The sequence below is a fragment of the Brassica oleracea genome, chromosome C4, assembly GCF_000695525.1.
Source record: "Brassica oleracea var. oleracea cultivar TO1000 chromosome C4, BOL, whole genome shotgun sequence".
Lineage (NCBI taxonomy): Eukaryota > Viridiplantae > Streptophyta > Magnoliopsida > Brassicales > Brassicaceae > Brassica > Brassica oleracea.
The window spans coordinates 3914244-3928021 of record NC_027751.1 but is presented as its reverse complement, the minus strand read 5'-3'; the positions used below and the strand labels follow the sequence as shown (position 1 = coordinate 3928021).

General features: G+C 39.1%; 1 protein-coding gene across 1 annotated transcript in view; it reads left to right on the top strand.

Annotated features, from left to right (window-relative positions):
* Positions 1-11165, top strand: part of LOC106339655 (BEACH domain-containing protein lvsC-like) — a 14572-nt gene extending 3407 nt beyond the window's left edge. Inside the window, exons 3-6 of the mRNA XM_013778502.1 lie at positions 3633-4206; positions 4296-4378; positions 10736-10775; positions 10932-11165. Of these exons, the coding sequence (XP_013633956.1) occupies positions 3633-4206; positions 4296-4378; positions 10736-10775; positions 10932-10979 (745 nt within the window). The 3' untranslated portion in view covers positions 10980-11165. The remainder of the gene's footprint in view (positions 1-3632; positions 4207-4295; positions 4379-10735; positions 10776-10931) is intronic.
* Positions 11166-13778: the final 2613 nt, after the last annotated feature.

Here is a 13778-nt window from a genome sequence, read left to right as displayed (position 1 = left end):
GCAACTCCGTTAGATTCAGGTGAATAGGGAGCGGTGGTTTGATGAATAATGCCATGCTCTTTACAGAACACATCAAATGGTCCATCATACTCGCCTCCTCTATCACTTCGAACTATCTTTATAGTTCTATCGAGTTGGTTTTCAACCTCGAGTTTATACTCCTTCCTTGAATTTTTCCAAGGCTTCATCTTTGCTGCTTAGCAAATAGAAATAACAATATTTTGTACAATCATCTATGAAAGTCACAAAATATTTTTTTCCATTTCTAGTCTGAACAAATTTTAAATCACACAAATTTGTATGAATTAAACCAAGAGGTTTCGTTGTTCTCTCAACATGAGGGAATGGAGTTTTAGTGAGTTTTGCTTGTACGCATACTTCACATTTCTCTTTGTTCAATTTGTATTTCGGAATTTAGGTTTAAATTAATCAATCTTTGAAGCTGATTGTGTGGCAAAATCAGCTCTTGCAATGTGTGTAACAAACTCCCTTCATGGTGGGTAGAACCTCTTTAGTTAATGCAATGCTTGTTTGACCAAAAAAAAAATTGATCAATCTTTGAACAGATTTATAATTTACATGTCTTAATCTTTCATGCCAAACTTTGAACGGTTCAACCAAATAAGCATTTGGTTCATTTGTGAATAAGACTGTCTTAATACACATTTTGACCAGTCCATCCTCAACAAATCCTTTGCCCAAGAAAATATCATTTTTCTTTAGCACAAGTTTATCAGACTCGAAAGTTACTACAAATCCAGCTTTGCTTAGTAGCGAACCGGAAATAAGATTCTTTCGCATATCTGGGACATATTTCACATTTTTGAGAATTATCTCTTGTCTAAAAGTTAGCGCAAGTTTCACTTCGCCACAACCTTCAATAATGGATGAGCCGGTGTTACTCATTAACAACCGCTCCTCATCATTGCATTTTTGATAGGTACTAAACATGTTCTTATCAATGCATATATGAGTGGTGGCACATATAGCACACATGTCATTTTCAATCTGAATGCTCTGATTATTTTCAGTAGACATCTCAGTTTTCATAGCAAATGGAATCATAAATGGCAGATCACTCTCAAATTTAATTTGAGGCGTCGACTCATTTAATCTATTACTGATCACACCACTTCATCTATCAATGATCAATATATTTTTGTTGTAACTCATCCTTGATTTTCAAATCTGCTCACAAAGACTAAGTGGGGGTTATTGGAACATGAATTTCTGTGGAATTTGACGATTTTAATAGTTGAGAGGATTTTACAAGTTAACTAGATTTAACAAATTTTATCAAATACTTTTACATAGATTTTCATTACTTGTGTATAGAATTCTATTGATTGTTATTAACTTTTAAAGTAAGAAATTAATGGTGGTAAAAAAAAAAAAAAATCATTTCAATTAAGACAATTCTTAAACAACTTTTAAAAAAGTTTTTGTCACAAAAAAGATCTAAAGAAATAAAATGACCAAAAAAATTAATTTCTACTTCTTACTTTATAGATATAAATAATAGAAAATAAAAATAAAAATTTTATATAATTTCGAAATATATGTTTTAAATTTGAATTTCTGTAAAAAAAATTGAATTATTATTTTTGAAATGTTTTTTTAAAAAATTCGAAAGTGCTTTTTAAAACTATTTTTACAATTTTTATTTTAAATTTTTAATATTTTTTTCTATTTTTTAAGTTGTGAATTGTATTATGTTAAAGTTGTGACTTGTATATTATTTCATTCTTCAATTTGAGTTTTTGTATGTGAGTGTATTTTATTACATTGATTTCAAAAATCTTATGGGTATAGATGATATTCTCAAAGTTGAGTACTATGAGCAAAAACAAAGAAAATTTACATCCCAATAACAATAGATTTTAATAGAATCTTAAAATCAATGAAAACTAAAATTTTCCAATAACAAAGGATTTTGAGTGGAATTTAAAAATCATCACTCCAATAACAATGGATTCTATTTAGATTTTAAAAATTCACAAACCAATAACAATGGAATCTCAAAATTTAATAACTCATCTACATAGTTTATTTCAATAGCACTCACAAATGAGTTCAACAATTTTTTTAGAAAAATATCCGATTAATTCAATAAAGAAAAATTAGAAAAATAAATTCTGAGACCGTAACGTTACGCAAACGATCAAATTTTACGTAATAACAAATCGATTGAACGTCAAATCAAACACACAGACACAAGATATTAAAAGGTCAACTTATAAAATAATATTACTTACTTTACCACTAGTAACGATATGCAAATGATAATATCAATAACAAAGAAACGATTGATTGCTGGTTGGAAATTAAATTAAACCAGGAACGTAAACCGGGTAAACCAAATAATTGAACCACTACGCAAATCAACCTTTGACAAATAAAAGACAGCAGTAAAATAAATTTCTTTTTACGCTTGACGTTAAACAAAAGAAAGCGACGAGGTTAAAGAAAACGATTTAAATATTTTTAAAGACTTTTAACCGAATCTGATTGAAATCCCGTTTAGAAATATCAATACAGAAGCGTAAATTGCAGAAATATATAAAAATAATCCAATAGATCCTGCAAAATAAAAAACGTAAGAGCAAGAATATGACTTTAACGCTGACACCGAGAGCAATCGGAGCCCAATCCGATTCCAACACCTTTTTAGAAAATATCAATCAACCTGTTCTTAAAAAAAAAATATTTTACAATAATCAGTCCGGCCAGTGCAAAGCAATAAACGGATATTTTGAGTTAAGATTGATGGGACCGTATTATATAAAACTATGGAGAACTGAATATTGTAAAGAATAAATTTGATAAGATTATACCAAAAAGTAAGAAAATGATGATTCAACTGCAGAGACGAGATATTATCTATTTTCTTAACTCAAAATATGTCTCGTAGTGCAACGGTTCGATAACGTAATGAGTCACAAGATACAACTGCAAAAAAATTTCTGATTTGCGTCACTCTATCAGAAACCTGGCGAAACTAGTTTTGTGTATACTGAAAAAGAAACCTGGGGAAACTAGTTTGGACTCAAAAGAACAAATCAAAAGAAAAAAGAAATATGGAGAATTGTTATTTTTCCGTGCGTAGAAAACTGAAGAAGTGATCTCTTTTTATAACTTGAAGAAAAAGTACACGTTATGCAAATTAAAGGAGTCAACTAAGGTACATATCAATTATAATTATGGAATTGATTTCCGTGATCTTGTACGTTAGTTTGCAAAGTAATATTGTGACTTTGACGAAGTCAACAAATTTTAATATACTTTGCTTGGATTTATCAAGAATAAAATTAACTAAATAAATTAATTGACATAATGTCTCATTAACAAATTTAAAATTAAATTCTAACTCAAATATCTAAAGTGATCCATTTGCTAAATATTTTATACTTAGCCAAATTTAAAGATTTATAAGCTTTACACATCACTCACTTTGGACCTCCATTTTTCATTCAACATAATTCTGATTTTGACCAACAAATACACTAACGCATAGTGTTCACGGTGATGATTACATCGTACCCAAATTCCGGTCTTTTCGACAGACGTCTCCGTCGAAAAACCCATCAAAAAATGGTCCACACCACTTTGTCAAAAACGAGTTCCAACAGAATTCACAAGTCGTTTACTTCTCGAACAAGCGTGTCTGAGCCATCAACTGGCTCCGGAGCGCCTTTCTCCGCAAACAACACGAACGTGGCCAACAACACGTTGGCAAATAAAGGCAAAAAATGTCGCATTGAAGGGCCAATACAAGTGCTCCGTGGCCACCGAAGAGAAATAGTTTCTTGCTGTGTCAGCTCAGATCAAGGAGTGGTTGTTTCGTCCTCGGAGTCCTCAGATGTTCTATTGCATTCCATAAGAAAAGGAAGGCTGATCAGACGATTGGTTGGTGTGACAGCTAATTCTCTTTGCATTTCATCTGATGGGGTTATAATGGCATGGAGTAGCTCGGAGGGTTCTATTAGCGTCTTCACCATTAACGGAGTTCTGATTGCCAAAGCGAAACTTCCTTTCTCTTGTGGCGTAAGTTGCATGGAAATGTCCATGGATGGTCAAAACGCCTTGATTGGGATGAACTCATGTTCCAGCATGGATTACTCGAGCAGTAACGAAGATGGCAAAGAAATCGAGAGGCTGGACGTTTCATCTCCTTCAATTTGCTTCCTCAACTTATACACACTACAGGTACAACAAATCTGAACTCCTTTGATAAGGGGGTAAACTAATCCAAGAGGGGTGTTTATCACCTGGGTCTAAACAACTTTGTCTTGTAGGTATTCCATGTGCCAAAGCTTGGTCAAGGACAGGATATAACCGTACTGGCTCTGAACGTTGACAACACAAACCTCTTAGTGTCCACGGTGTAAAGAAGATCAGTCAAACGGGCCAGAGTAAAACAGAAGAAGCAAAAGGAGGCCCATCACAGAAAGAACAGAACAAGACAAAAGACAGAGCAACGGTTCAGAGAGGAGGAAGGAGGTCGAGTACGAAAAAGGAGGAGCTCCAACTTTGTAACAGATTTGATGCTCTGTGTGACTCACAGATGACAGCTGTGGTCTAACGTTTAGATTGTCTTGTATGTCATGTATAAAGGGGGATGATGGGTGTCCGTAATGTGTGTGGAAAATAAAGATAAAGTTCAATAAAACCTCTCTAAGTTTCTATCTTTATCATGGTATCAGAGCATCACTAACCTTAACAGGTGCAAACGATGGCTGAGACCTACCCTTTTCCCGACGGTGTTCACATCAAAAGTTCAGTCACTTTGAAGCTAAACGATACCAACTACCTGCTGTGGAAGACGCAGTTTGAGTCGTTGCTGTCAAGTCAGAAGCTTATCGGCTTCATCAATGGCGCTGTCACGGCTCCTCCACGCACGTTACCCATCACAGAAGAAGGAGGAGGAGCTCAAGAAGCTCCAAATCCGTTGTTTGAAGCTTGGTTCTGTACGGACCAACTAGTTCGCTCGTGGTTATTCGGAACTCTCTCAGAGGAGGTTCTAGGGTACGTTCATAGCATCGGGACATCAAGAGAGATCTGGATATCGCTTGCAGAAAACTTCAACAAAAGCAGCGTCTCAAGAGAGTTCACACTCGTAACCTTCAGCTTAAGTCGAAGAAAGGCAAGACCTTGCTGGTATACTGTCGCGAGTTCAAATCGATCTGTGACTCACTGAGTTCAATCGGAAAACCGGTCGATGACTCGATGAAGATTTTTGGATTCCTCAACGGTCTGGGAAGAGAATACGATCCTATTACGACGGTGATTCAAAGCTCTCTCAGTCGGATTCCAGCTCCGACATTTAATGATGTCATCTCTGATGTTCAAAGCTATGACACTAAGCTCCAGACGTATGAAGAGAACACATCTGAGAATCCTCATGTGGCGTTCAATACTCAACGCTCCGAGTCGAATCCACCACACTACGCCCCAAGTCAAAGAGGTCGCGGTCGTTCGAACTACTACAGAGGCAGAGGGGGTTTCTCCAGTCGAGGCCGAGGGTTCAGTCAGCATCAAACTCAGAGCCGTCCTCCAGGAGACAAACCAACCTGCCAAATCTGTGGTCGTGTTGGCCACACCGCAATGAAATGCTACAACCGCTTCGACAACAACTACAATACTGAAGCTTTCTCAGCGCTGCGTGTCTCAGACGAAACTGGTAGAGAATGGTATCCAGATTCCGGAGCTACAAACCATGTCACATCCTCTGCATCAGGTCTACAACAGATCTCTCCCTATGAAGGTGCTGATACGATTATGGTTGGTGATGGTGCGTACCTGTCAATCACACACATTGGATCAACCAATATCACCACTTCAAAAGGTACACTTCCCTTAAACGAGGTCTTGGTTTGTCCTAAAATGAAGAAGTCCTTAATGTCTGTCTCAAAGCTATGTGATGATTATCCCTGTGGAGTTTACTTTGATTCTAATAAGGTCTGCGTGATTGATTTGAGAACTCATAAAGTGGTGTCGAAGGGTCCAAGAACTAATGGGCTCTACATGTTGAAGAATCAAGAGTGTGAAGTGTTCTATTCTGATCGTCAGACAGCAGCAAGTGAAACTACATGGCATCATCGTCTAGCTCATACCAACTTCAAGATTCTTCAACAACTTCACTCCAGTAAGGACATAACAATCAATAAGAGCAGAACACACCCCCTTTGTGAGCCTTGAAAAACTCTAGATTACCATTTTTTCTTCTTCTTCTTGTGTTTTAAAACCTCTAGATCGAATTCATTGTGATCTATGGGGTCCCTCTCCAGTTGTATCAAACCAGGGTTTCAAATATTATGCTGTTTTCATTGATGAATTCACAAGCTACACTTGGCTATACCCTCTTCAAACCAAAGCTGAATTCTTTTCTATCTTCCAAAAATTTCAAACCCTGGTTGAAAACCAACTAAACACAAAGATACAGAATTTCAAAGCGACGGGGGAGGAGAATTTACAAGCCACCAGCTAAAACAACACCTAGAAGCATCTGGTATAACTCACAGATTGTCATGTCCTTACACGCCTGAGCAAAATGGAAAAGCAGAAAGAAAGCACAGGCATATAGTGGAGCTAGGATTGTCGATGATGTTTCACAGCAACACTCCACTACACTACTGGGTCGAAGCATTCTTCACCGCAAACTACATAGTGAACTTGCTTCCATCTCAGACAAAGAAGAGTCCTCATGAAAGGCTGTTTCAGAACAAGCCAGACTACAGTATGCTCAGGGTCTTCGGGTCTGCGTGTTATCCGTGCCTCAGGCCAGTCTCTCAGCATAAGTTCGATCCAAGATCTCTGCAGTGTGTATTCTTAGGATACAACAGCCAATATAAAGGCTACCGTTGCCTCTATCCTCCTACGGGTAAAGTGTATATATCGAGACATGTTCTGTTTAGAGAAGACGACTTCCCCTTTAAGACAAGATATCAGAAGATGATTCCAGCGTATCAGACAGCTCTACTGAAGTCTTGGCAGATGGCAAGTCCTCGTGACAAAGAAAAGGAAGAGGATACACCAATACAACTACTACCGAGACCAACTCAAGAGGCAGCAAATCACCAACCCCAGGACCAAGACATTCAACAAGATCACAGGGGTTTCTCCAGTCGAGGCCGAGGGTTCAGTCAGCATCAAACTCAGAGCCGTCCTCCAGGAGACAAACCAACCTGCCAAATCTGTGGTCGTGTTGGCCACACCGCAATGAAATGCTACAACCGCTTCGACAACAACTACAATACTGAAGCTTTCTCAGCGCTGCGTGTCTCAGACGAAACTGGTAGAGAATGGTATCCAGATTCCGGAGCTACAAACCATGTCACATCCTCTGCATCAGGTCTACAACAGATCTCTCCCTATGAAGGTGCTGATACGATTATGGTTGGTGATGGTGCGTACCTGCCAATCACACACATTGGATCAACCAATATCACCACTTCAAAAGGTACACTTCCCTTAAACGAGGTCTTGGTTTGTCCTAAAATGAAGAAGTCCTTAATGTCTGTCTCAAAGCTATGTGATGATTACCCCTGTGGAGTTTACTTTGATTCTAATAAGGTCTGCGTGATTGATTTGAGAACTCATAAAGTGGTGTCGAAGGGTCCAAGAACTAATGGGCTCTACATGTTGAAGAATCAAGAGTGTGAAGTGTTCTATTCTGATCGTCAAACAGCAGCAAGTGAAGCTACATGGCATCATCGTCTAGCTCATACCAACTTCAAGATTCTTCAACAACTTCACTCCAGTAAGGACATAACAATCAATAAGAGCATAACACACCCCCTTTGTGAGCCTTGCCAGATGGGGAAAAACTCTAGATTACCATTTTTTTCTTCTTCTTCTTGTGTTTTAAAACCTCTAGATCGAATTCATTGTGATCTATGGGGTCCCTCTCCAGTTGTATCAAACCAGGGTTTCAAATATTATGCTGTTTTCATTGATGAATTCACAAGCTACACTTGGCTATACCCTCTTCAAACCAAAGCTGAATTCTTTTCTATCTTCCGAAAATTTCAAACCCTGGTTGAAAACCAACTAAACACAAAGATAAAAGAGTTTCAAAGCGACGGGGGAGGAGAATTTACAAGTCACCAGCTAAAACAACACCTAGAAGCATCTGGTATAGCTCACAGATTGTCATGTCCTTACACGCCTGAGCAAAATGGAAAAGCAGAAAGAAAGCACATGCATATAGTGGAGCTAGGATTGTCGCTGATGTTTCACAGCAACACTCCACTACACTACTGGGTCGAAGTATTCTTCACCGCAAACTACATAGTGAACTTGCTTCCATCTCAGACAAAGAAGAGTCCTCATGAAAGGCTGTTTCAGAACAAGCCAGACTACAGTATGCTCAGGGTCTTCGGGTCTGCGTGCTATCCGTGTCTCAGGCCAGTCTCTCAGCATAAGTTCGATCCAAGATCTCTGCAGTGTGTATTCTTAGGATACAACAGCCAATATAAAGGCTACCGTTGCCTCTATCCTCCTACGGGTAAAGTGTATATATCGAGACATGTTCTGTTTAGAGAAGACGACTTCCCCTTTAAGACAAGATATCAGAAGATGATTCCAGCGTATCAGACAGCTCTACTGAAGTCTTGGCAGATGGCAAGTCCTCGTGACAAAGAAAAGGAAGAGGATACACCAATACAACTACTACCGAGACCAACTCAAGAGGAAGCAAATCACCAACCTCAGGACCAAGACATTCAACAAGATCACCTGTCTGATAACGATGAAGGAAACATTCATAATCAGATTGAAGCTGAACCAGAGGTTGGTGATCAGAATGCTCATCCAATGACTACTAGATCAAAGGCTGGCATAACCAAACCAAACTCCAGATATGTGATGCTTGCCTCTAAGTTCACACCGGAAGAACCAAGAAACATTGACGAAGCAATGAAGCACCCTGCGTGGACTGATCCTGCGCTAGAGGAGATCAGGAGAATACATATGCTTAAAACATGGACTCTGGTTCCAAGAACTCCAGACATGCATGTGCTCCACTCTCAATGGTTGTTTACTACAAAACTGAACCTTGATGGCACAACTGACAAAAGGAAAGTGAGACTCGTAGCCAAAGGAAATAAGCAGGAAGAGGGAGTCGACTATCTCGAGACCTTCAGTCCGGTTGTCAGAACAGCGACTATCAGACTTGTTCTCAAGGTTGCTACTACAAAGAAGTGACCTATCAAACAACTAGACGTGTCAAATGCCTTTCTTCACGGTGACCTCAAAGAACCAGTGTATATGTTCCAACCTGAAGGCTTCATTGATCCTAACAAACCATCACACGTCTGCAGTTTAACGAAGGCTCTCTATGGTCTCAAACAAGCACCGCGAGCATGGTTTGACACGTTTAGTAACTTTCTACTAGAGTTTGGATTCGAGTGCAGCAAATCAGACCCCTCTCTCTTCACATATCATCACAAAGAGAAGACCCTATTGTTGCTTCTGTATGTCGATGACATTCTAATCACAGGGAATTCAGAACACCTTATCCAAGACCTTCTGAAATCTCTAAACACAAGGTTCTCTATGAAGGACTTAGGGAAACCAAAATACTTTCTCGGCATTCAGATAGAAGAAACAGAAGAGGGGTTGTTTCTACATTAAGAAGGATATGCAACAGACATTCTACATCAAGCCGGAATGTCAGAATGCACCCCAATGCCCACGCCTCTCCCTATTGTCCTTGATGATCCAGAGTCAGAGCTATTTCCAGAACCAACTTACTTCCGAAGCCTAGCAGGAAAGCTTCAGTACCTGACTATAACGAGACCTGACATACAGTTTGCTGTGAACTTTGTATGTCAGAGGATGCATGCTCCAACAGTAGCTGACTTCGGACTTCTGAAATGAACTTTGAGATATGTAAAAGGCACGTTAAGAGCTGGACTAGACATCACGAGTGATCCGAACATGACCCTTACGGCGTTCTGCGACAGCGACTGGTCAGGGTGCAAGGACACACGATGCTCTACTGCTGGATTCTGTATCTTTGTGGAATCAACAATACTATCTTGGTCAGCCAAAAGACAAGACACGGTTTCTCATTCCTCAACGGAGGCAGAGTACAGAGCTCTCACTACAACGGCAAGAGAACTCACATGGGTATCTAATCTGCTGCGTGATCTGAAGATAGCTCAACACCAGGCCACAATAATCTACTGTGATAATCTCTCTGTGGTCTACCTGTCTACAAACCCTGCGCTACACCGACGATCAAAGCACTTTCAGACCGATTATCATTATATACGTGAACAAGTGGCTTTTGGATTTGTTGAAACCAAACACATTCCATCATCTACTCAGATAGCTGACATATTCACCAAGTCTTTGCCAAGAAGAACCTTCCTAAGCTTGCGTGACAAACTCGGTGTCTCAGTTTCTCCCGACACGAGTTTGAGGGGGAATGTAAAGAAGATCAGTCAAACGGGCCAGAGTAAAACAGAAGAAGCAAAAGGAGGCCCATCACAGAAAGAACAGAACAAGACAAAAGACAGAGCAACGGTTCAGAGAGGAGGGAGTACAGTAAAGGAGGAGCTTCAACTTTGTAACAGATTTGATGCTCTGTGTGACTCACAGATGACAGCTGTGGTCTAACGTTTAGATTGTCTTGTATGTCCTGTATAAAGGGGGATGATGGGTGTCCGTAATGTGTGTGGAAAATAAAGATAAAGTTCAATAAAACCTCTCTAAGTTTCTATCTTTATCACACGGAAGATAAACAGTTGATAATCTTCACAGATCCTGCTGTAAGTTTATTATCTGTGTCTATTACCATTTGAGTCTGGTTAATCAAATTGCTATCGTAGAATAGGAAGCCTACATCAGTTTATCAAAGCACAAAAGAATTGATATTCATCATAATTAAATGGTAGAAGTTGGTAAAAACCTTGTGTGACTTGCAGTTAAGCTTAAAGGTGGTGGATCAGATGCTGAAGCTTGGGTGGGAATGAGAGAATAGAAACAAACCTATTTGAGATTAAAAAATAAAAGATGGGCTTAAACTGAGGGTTTGAATACTGTCGGAAGCTGTAGAAATCCGAAAATGAGATGGACATGGTTTGGTCTGTCTTGTCGTGTGTAACATATGTAAAAGTATATTTAGTTCCAGTAAAAGTTATCCCGCTGGTTTGCTTGCTCCATGGTTATTTTGGAGATGGTTTTAGATCAAAGGCTTCTTGAGTTTGTTGAGGGTTTATACGCGCACCAAAGCTTGAGTTTGTTTCTTTGCTTCTTGAGTTCTTTCTGTAGATTTGTAATTCTCTGCTTGTTTTTTTCTGAAAAAAAATAATGTTGACATGAAGCAGAAGTAAGCTACAAGACTTGAGAAATAAGCTGTAAGACTTGAGAAAAAAACTGTCAGACTTGAGAAGTAAATTGCCAGACTTGAGAAGTAAATTGTCAGACTTGAAAATTAAGCTAGAAACTTATAAAGTTTTATAAGGATTTATAAGGCTTTATAAGGATTACTATACTGGAGTATTTTATTGAAGAGAAGAAGAAGAGAGAACAAGACCGTTGAAGATATTTAAAAACAATGAATATTTTATTGTATTGTGTACTGAGGCAACTTGCCTTTAAATACTTGTATCCAGATCTACAATTAGATTAATGAAACTATTCTCTCCTTCTCTCTCTTACATTTTGAAATCTACATCTCTCTCATACTTTCTCTTTCTCTCATGTTCTTCATTCCCAGAAATAAACTCTCAATAATTATCTCATTCTAACATGGTATCAGAGCATTAAGCTCCTGAACCTCACAAAAACTTCCGCAAATTTCTTTCTTTCTCAGATTATCTTCAAAATCTGTTGGATACATCATTTTATCCACTGGTCCAAAGATCTTTCAAAAGAGAAGAACATCACCAAAACTCAAGATAGAGGAGTACCCTATTCTCTGGAACTCAAGAAAGCTTCAGCCATATCAGGAAAAGCTTCATCAAAGTCCAGTTTATCTCAAAATCAGTAGGAACAATCTATTGTCCACTGGTCCATATCTCTCCATGAGGGAAAACTCCAACATAGTGTTGTTTCCAAACATGGTGTTGTTTCCAGAGTACAAGAAGGCTAAGGAACAACATAAGAACCACAATATGCCAAGAAGAAGTGACTTGAATCAAGCCAGGAATGTAATCAAAGAGTTTGAGCATCCATCGATTCAAGGTCGAACCATGTATTCATCTGTCATTGGTGGTTCAAATGAAGAAGGAACATGGAGAAGTACTGATAGTGCAGCCAACACTGATGGTCTAGCAACCACGAGTGACCTACATTCTCTTATCCAAGCCTTTATCTCATCCTAGAAGGCTGCTACACACTCTCTTGATCCTAAACCTATCATTATAGATTCAGGAGTAAGCCATCACATGATTAGTGATAGGAACTTGATTAGTGATGTCCAGCCTGCGTCAGGGAATGTTCAAATAGCAAATGGTGATAAAATTAAGATAGAAGGGATAGGGAACCTTAGGTTGTTTGATAGGGAATCTACTGCCTTGTATATGCCTCAGTTTACATCAAACTTGTTATATGTGAGAAAGACTACTGTTGATCTGAGTTGTCAGGTTGTCTTCAGACCAGATGAGGTTGAATTTCAAGACTTAAAGATATGCCAAGTGATTGGAAAGGGGCACGTTCACAATGAACTCTATCATCTCCAGAAGACAGAGATGTCTAGACCATCTACTTCTCAGTGTTTGGCTAGTACATCCAGCGGGGTTGATAGCACACTATGGCATGCTAGGTTGGGACATCCTCATACAAGAGCCCTAAACTTGATGCTTCCAGGTGTGGTCTTCAAGAATGATGATTGTGAAGCTTGCATATTGGGGAAGCATTGTAGAACAGTCTTCCCACAGTCTAGCACCATCTATGAAAGATGTTTTGACCTAGTTCACTCTGATGTATGGACTGCTCCATGTGTGTCCAGAGAGAACCACAAATACTTTGTCACCTTCATTGATGAGAAATCCAAATACACTTGGGTGACACTGATTCCGTCTAAGGACAGGGTGTTGGATGCTTTCAAGAATTTCCAGACCCATATCTGCAACCATTTCAATGCCAAGATGAAAATTCTAAGGTCAGATAATGGTGGAGAGTATACAAGTCATGCATTTAAGCAATATCTTGCTCAACATGGGATTACTCACCAGACAAGCTGTCCTTACACTCCTCAACAGAATGAAGTTGCTGAGAGGAAGAACAGACATTTGATGGAGATAGCAAGATCAATGATGTTCCACACGAATGTTCCAAAAAGATTCTGGAGTGATGCTGTGATGTCTGCTACTTATCTGATCAATAGAACTCCAACCAAAGTCCTCAACGACATGTTTCCTTTTGAGGTCCTAAATAAGACCAAACCATCTTTGGACCACTTGCGTGTGTTTGGATGCCTCTGTTTTGTGATGATACCTGGGGAGCTAAGGAACAAGCTTGATGCTAAAAGCTCAAAAGCTATGTTCATTGGTTACTCTCTAACTCATAAGGGGTATAAGTGCTATGATCCAGAGTCAAGAAGGGTTCTTGTCTCAGGGGATGTGAAGTTTGTAGAATCTATAGGCTATTATGATGGAAAGAGTTAGGATGAGTTCAAAGATCTTTCTCAATCAGCCTCAGATATAGCAAATAACCTTAGGAGAGTAATGGGGAGCCTGGGAATCAGTATGCCTTCTTTACCAAGGGTGGAACATGTCCCTGAAAATGTACCATCTACTGCAGCTGATAGTGTTGAGAGCACTCATCCT